The sequence below is a fragment of the Haplochromis burtoni genome, unplaced genomic scaffold (assembly GCF_018398535.1).
Source record: "Haplochromis burtoni strain Fernald_Lab_line unplaced genomic scaffold, NCSU_Asbu1 Contig_119, whole genome shotgun sequence".
NCBI classification, from domain to species: Eukaryota; Metazoa; Chordata; class Actinopteri; order Cichliformes; family Cichlidae; genus Haplochromis; species Haplochromis burtoni.
In genome coordinates this window covers 594,589-600,943 of record NW_024582480.1, presented here as the reverse complement: position 1 = coordinate 600,943, position 6,355 = coordinate 594,589, and the positions used below count along the sequence as shown (strand labels likewise).

Genomic DNA, 6,355 nt, shown 5'->3' with positions numbered 1-6,355 from the left:
CTCGATAAACGTTAACGTGAGTGTTCTCGGTGGTCAGGAACAAATGTAATCGCATGGCAGGATGCTGTAAAAGGACCAAACTTCAGCCAGGAAAACAACTGAGATAATCCATCCATAATACGAGGTTAGTCATTCATATACTGCTGCATGGGCTGGGCTGTAGTTACATCCTAAGGTTTTAAAAACTGAGCTTAAATAAATGATTAGAGGTAATAAAAGCCGAGGGAGGTCAACAGGGATCACTGACTGTTTTAGGAGCTTTTTGAGATCAAAAAGAAGAAAATACATAACATTAAACATGTTAACAACACAAAAGCCATATTAAACGCAGACTACTTTAGACCCGGAAGTAGGATTCGTCACTGAACAACCGGATAGCTTTACTGGCCTGGCCCAGTGCTCTGACCTCCTACATTGCAAAAAAACCATCCAAAGCATTAGATTGTATATTTGTCTGTACGGTGATATGGTCAAAAAGCCTAATTTCAAATTTCCAAATCTTTATTTAGAATTTAGGCAGTACAAATTTAAGCGTTCTAAAATCACCCACAATTCCAAAAATATCTTCAATCCTAGAAATCCTCACTGTGATTAACTTATTGTTTCTGCTGACCTTGTTACACCAACAAACTATTTCCTTCCTTTTTACTGATATTAATGATATCAGTCACTGCAATCACCTATAATTTCTTCTTCTTTTGTTTTCGTCCTTGTTGAAGGAGGAAAACAGCGCGGCACCCAAAATTGCAGCGGCTACACCTGCCACAGCGACGCCTCCAATCGCAGCTGCTGTTTGAACCTATGGAAAAAAACACAATAAAGAGAAAAGCAGTTGTGCTGGTTGTTGGAGGGAAAGCAGTTATTGCATTGTTGTTGAGGTTGTATTTCAGTGCTGACTTCCACAAGGCTGCAATAATAGACAGTAAAAACAAAATAAAAAATAATGACCATGTTAACATTCATTAAAAATTGAGCGGCTGCCATGTTGCATTTTCTGATTGAACACCATGAAAAAGAAGGTTTTTTTTAATGCATCTCAGAGAGCTATTTATGGCAGCGAAGGTGACAAAACGGGTTGACTAAGCAAGCTTTTTTTGGAACTTGCAAATCAGCTAATCTGCCGTTTGATACATAATCAAAATTTGTTCAGCACCACATCTGCTTCTAATCATTCATAATAGATTGTGTTACATCTTTGTATCTTTACAATAAATGAGGCGCTTAGATGATAAACACATCCAGCGCAGGTGCAGACAAACACTTTGATAAAATCATTTCTCACTGAAACAGCAATAAAGTGTTACTGTTGCTCTTCAGTGTTGGTTTAAGCCATGTTCAGCTTAACACAAGAGAATTTACAACCCATTTGATCTCACAGACTTTTCTTTTAGGTAAAAATCCCTCACCTGCCGGGACTCTGGCTTTCCATAGCGTAGCTCTGTGACAAAGTGTTCACAATTCTGAGTAGCGATACAGTAAGGCAGCTCTCGACCAACCATCCTGCAGGCATCCCTCACAATAGCAAGAGGCTCACGAGGACTGTACTCATCATCCAGAAGATTATTGACCTCAAATTCGCTGGAGCCGACAACTTCCCATATCTTCTGACGCCTCACCTGCGCCTTACCGCTGTCTAGTAACGTCAGCAGCTCACCGAAGAATCCCAACTCACCACCTGGATGTGCTTTTTTTGGAAGAGGAAAAAGGAGGTCAGAGAGACACTAAAGCAACATCTGTGAATTATGTAGGGCACGTTAATGTGTGTTTTGTGCAAGTCAAAAATGTAACACTCACTCGGAGGCAGTAAATGAACAACTTCATTTCCTCCAATGTAGACAGCCCAGTGTTTATATGCCCCCCGAGAGATCTCGATAAGGTCCCCTGGCTTTGGCTCTTTGTCAAACTGAAAATAATGAGAAAAGGCAGCACTCAGTGTAAACAGACAAGTGAGCTAGTAAAAGCCGACTAGAGGAAGAACAAAAATCATAACGAGGTGAAAATATGAGTCGCCTAGTAATTTTCAGATATTGTAATAATGTATAATATATCAAAGTTGTTTGAATCTCTTTGCTGTGGCAAAGAAAAAGGTTAGCATAAATTCTGAATTTTCATATATCAAAAAATAATTAAAATTTGACCAAGTAAAAGCACACAACATACCAATGTAGTCACAAAAATGTGGACTTAAGTAATAGTAAAAGCAAGGAGAGGATCACTCACCAGTGTTGGTGCCATGGCTTCACCTCTTCAGTCAGCTGGTGGGCACGACTGGTAGCAAATTTACTCTGACTGGTACTGAAACTTATTAGCTTACATTTCAGATGGAGAAGTGCTAATATGCAAAGACAGATTAGATAAGCGCATTGGTAAATACCACATGGAGGCTACATGGCCTAAATTTGCAAATCATTAACTAGAAAAGCCAATGAGACGGTTGCTGTTAAGCAGCTGCCAAGCAGCGCGCAGTGCGAGAAAGGGTAAGTTTCATTTCTTGTGAACTGTTCATTGGATTGAGCCTTCTACAATAAACCAAAGTTCATTGTGAAGAAGGTGAAAATCTACAGCAACAAGATAAAACACCCCAACACCATACATATACAAGACAAACAACTATTGTAAAGACTTTAAGGTCCGTCTTAGTTCTCAAATTATTTTTACTCATAATTCAAGAAAAAAATCAATATCCTGTACATGTCAATCTGGGATTTTATTTAAAAGACCTCTAGCTTGTTGACCTCAAGCTGACGCTGACTCAAAGGAACTAATGAAATGTTATTGTGGAGTGAACTGACTGGATACAGTTGTAAATGTAATGATTTTAGGTGTTTATTTGTGGTTTATGGTCTTTCATGCCTTACAATTTATTGACAAATTAAACATTGTTAACATTGGTGCAAAGTTAGTTTGTTCCATAGTGTGGCAGTTAATGCATTTGCTTGGAAATTTGAAGGTCCCTGATAAAATTCTAGCCCAATGCACAAAAACCATTTGTGTTTGCGTCATGAAGGGCATCGGTTATAAAATTCTGCCAAAGCAAACAGCTGGAGCAACCTGCTGTGCTATTTAAGACAAGGGAATTGCTGAAAGTAGCATTTATTACCTTTAGTGGTGTGGTCTGTTAAACAGCAGCTATATATTAGCATTTATTTGGAGGCAGGTAAGCGTACTAAGAGTCCAACATTATGATCTGTAGAAACTCTTGAGCACTGCGTTCACTAATGTGTCACTAAAATTGACAGTCTACTGTTTCAGATTAATATTATCTGATCAAAGATATTCTGACACAGGGCTAATGTGTTAGCCCTGATAAGGATAAGTGGAAAGAATGAAGGGATGGATGGATGGCCAAACTAGAAGTACTGAAAACTGCAATTCCTCAAATGGCCACTTGAGGCGGACTCCAAGTGTAATTGACCCCCATGTTAAAATGCCTAACTTCAACCATCTTTAAGTCCAGGTACAGGTTTAGTCTCTAATTTCTCCCTACATAAAACTGATCTCAGCTTGCACACTAGTTATCCTATCCTGATACATCACTGGGCCATTGGTTCAGCTATGTGAAAATGCTACATCCAGATGAACAGAATCAGCTTATTGAATATAATATGGCATGCTATCTTCTTGTAGGAAAGCATATCAAGTGAAACTGAAAGTGTCCAAGTAAAATTTTTATATTTCATTTGTGTGTCACTTTGTCTTAAGGCTCCAAAATGGCAAAGTAGGGAAACTGCAGCTGAGTCATTTCTCCTCTCTGGTTTTGCCATTATTAGAAATCTCTTTTTTTATTGCTTTCCTTTTCTGCATTTTGATGTAAGACCCTTACTGAACAAAATTTAAAACCGCACATGTACAGCAACAGCAGGTGGTTGGTAACATCATCCAGAAGAACCTGGAAAAAAGAAGCTTTGTTTCATTATTATTGTCCGGAAAGCATCCAAGTCAAGAGACCTGGAAGTTAGATTTTTCCCCAGTTCCTCATTAAGTACTTAAAACAGGAAACCCTCAATCAGACCAGCACAGGGAGCTCCCTGGCCTTTTAGCTTTACAGGATGTTTGGAGGAATTCCCCACAGTATGATCAATGCAGCACTTTTTTTCATTAAATACAGCTGTAATACACTATGTCCTGCACTGTTGCCAAGACGAATTTTTTCAAATTTTTCTTTTGCTGTTCTACTGTCTTCACCTCACTAACAGCAGAGAGAAGCCAAAGGAGAGATTTGACACCAGACACTGAACTCCTTCCTTGTCTGTTAGTTCTGGCTTTTAACGCCACACTTGTATACCTCCCATTTATTCTTCTGACCACCATAGGTACCCTATACTTTTGACCTCTGTGCTTTCTCACTGAAAAAAAATCATGTGTTATATACTGGGTTTAATCAGAGCCCGAGGCAGAGACGAGGGCTCTCATCTTCAACATCTGCCCCCTAATATTCTTCCTAATCCCTCTCTTGTGATGGTCTCATCTTGTGTGACTGATGAGCAGCAGTAAAACCCTCAGTAATCTTCAACTGTTGGACTTTTCCCACCTTTCCTCCTGTACAGTCAAACCCCTTTCTCCCAGTGCACACCACTTATGGAAGGTTCAGGCAGGCCCTTGTCAGATGTTGGTCTTTGATATGCTAATGCTGCTCTCTTTTTCATGGCTTTTTTAAGTATTGACTGTTAGACTTGCAAGCGCAGCACGATCTTTGGCCTGTTACAGTGAAAGAGGGAGGAGATTTTGTTGGGAGCGGATTGCTAAGTCAGTGATTTGCGCTCCTTTCCCTCACCGAGTCTTAAAAGGAGAAACCACCTCAATCAGCTGCAGAACAATGAACGTTCAGGAATTGGTGGCGATTGCAAGGAGCGGCAATCCCACGGCTGGCACGCAAACGTTCACGGTGCACTCGGAGAAAAACTTGTCCCCTTTTGTAAAAGGCTTAAGTTTAAGGTAACTAAAGTGCGTTCTAAAGTGAGCAGACCTTTTTTTGTGCAAATAAAGAAGCACCAAAAACACATGAATGACTTCAGGTCACATACAGGACAAGAGAAAAATGCACATACAGATTTATTAACTTACTAATCAATAACATATGCTGCTGCTTTTAAATCAAACATACTAAATTGGATTATATGGCAGAGAATAAATATAAATATGAGGGTCTTTTTTGAAATTTTGTTCCAGAATTCTGAAAAAACTAATTCAAAACATGTTCTGCAAATAATTGTAACTAAGTATCTACTTTGAAAGGCTAGAGGGATAAAAAAGGTTCCATAACATTTAAAATCCTTTAGGAGAGTGTAGTCTCCTTGTGGAGAATATTATATTTTAATATAATATATTTTGGAGAAAGAGAGAATTTCAAAATGCCTGTATTTTGGTGTCTCAAATATCATATTAAATTCTGGATTGCAAACTCAGCCTGAACTACTTTCTTTCTTAACAGAACAAGCTCAGCTGAAGTTGCCTCCTGTGCCCATATTCAACCACAAGTGGATCGTAAATCACGCCGACTGTTTGGCAGAAGCCATGGATCATTGTACAATGGTTAATTAAAGCCAAATCAATTTCAGTGCCAGTGGTCTTTTTTACACTGTTTCTACAGAATGCAGTCCCACGGTGGAGTCAGGAGGAGGAGGATGACGAGGACCATAGCGTTTGCTCAGGGCTAGAAAAGAGCCTGCCACTCATATTTGTACAGAAGACAAAGCCTCGTGGGTTCTCTGGCACTATATGAAAGATGTGTTTTCACAGCGCATACAGCAAATACAACTGTTATTTTTTTTTCTTTTCTACTCTTTTCCAAAAGCGATGGTCACATTTCAGGAAAATTAGTTCTGTGCCAGTTGCCATGGGGACTGGTCAGCACAGTTGACAGAGGCTAGTTGGGGGCGGCTGGAGGCAGAGTTCACATCTTAGTTTCTTATTGCTATAGTGGCAGCATATTGTGTGTAATTACCCTGCAAGAGAGTTTAGATACTGCAAAGAGAACAATGATGAAAGTGGAAAATTTAAAATGTGCATTTCAAATAGTGACACTACTTAAATAAGTGTTTACGAACTTAAGGTCAGTTCTGCTTTAATCTCCTCATTTGTAAAGTTAGATGCGACTTTCTCCTTTGAACTAAGGGCTGAGACTGATTCATCCTGCCTCCATCTACCATGAACAGAATAAATATTTCTTGAAGCTGACTCCAGAGAATTCAAATGTACAGCAAGTATTTTTTTAAGTTATAAAGTATATAAAAAGAGATTACTGTACTCATATATATAAAAAAAATTCCCCACTCGCCCCTGCGGGCGGTCAATCCTTCAAGCTCGGGTCCTCTACCAGAGGCCTGGGAGCTTGAGGGTCCTGCGCAGTATCTTA

At 39.4% G+C, this 6,355-nt stretch overlaps 1 protein-coding gene across 1 annotated transcript; it reads right to left on the bottom strand.

The window, feature by feature from the left end:
* Positions 1-351: 351 nt before the first annotated feature.
* On the bottom strand, positions 352-2,347 carry LOC102290916 (phospholipase A and acyltransferase 3). The gene is made up of 4 exons (XM_005929655.3): positions 2,221-2,347; positions 1,795-1,903; positions 1,407-1,684; positions 352-799 (listed from the first exon to the last, which is right to left on the bottom strand). The coding sequence occupies exons 1-4, from the start codon at positions 2,233-2,235 to the stop codon at positions 677-679; spliced, it is 525 nt and encodes a 174-aa protein (XP_005929717.1). The 5' UTR covers positions 2,236-2,347; the 3' UTR covers positions 352-676.
* Positions 2,348-6,355: the final 4,008 nt, after the last annotated feature.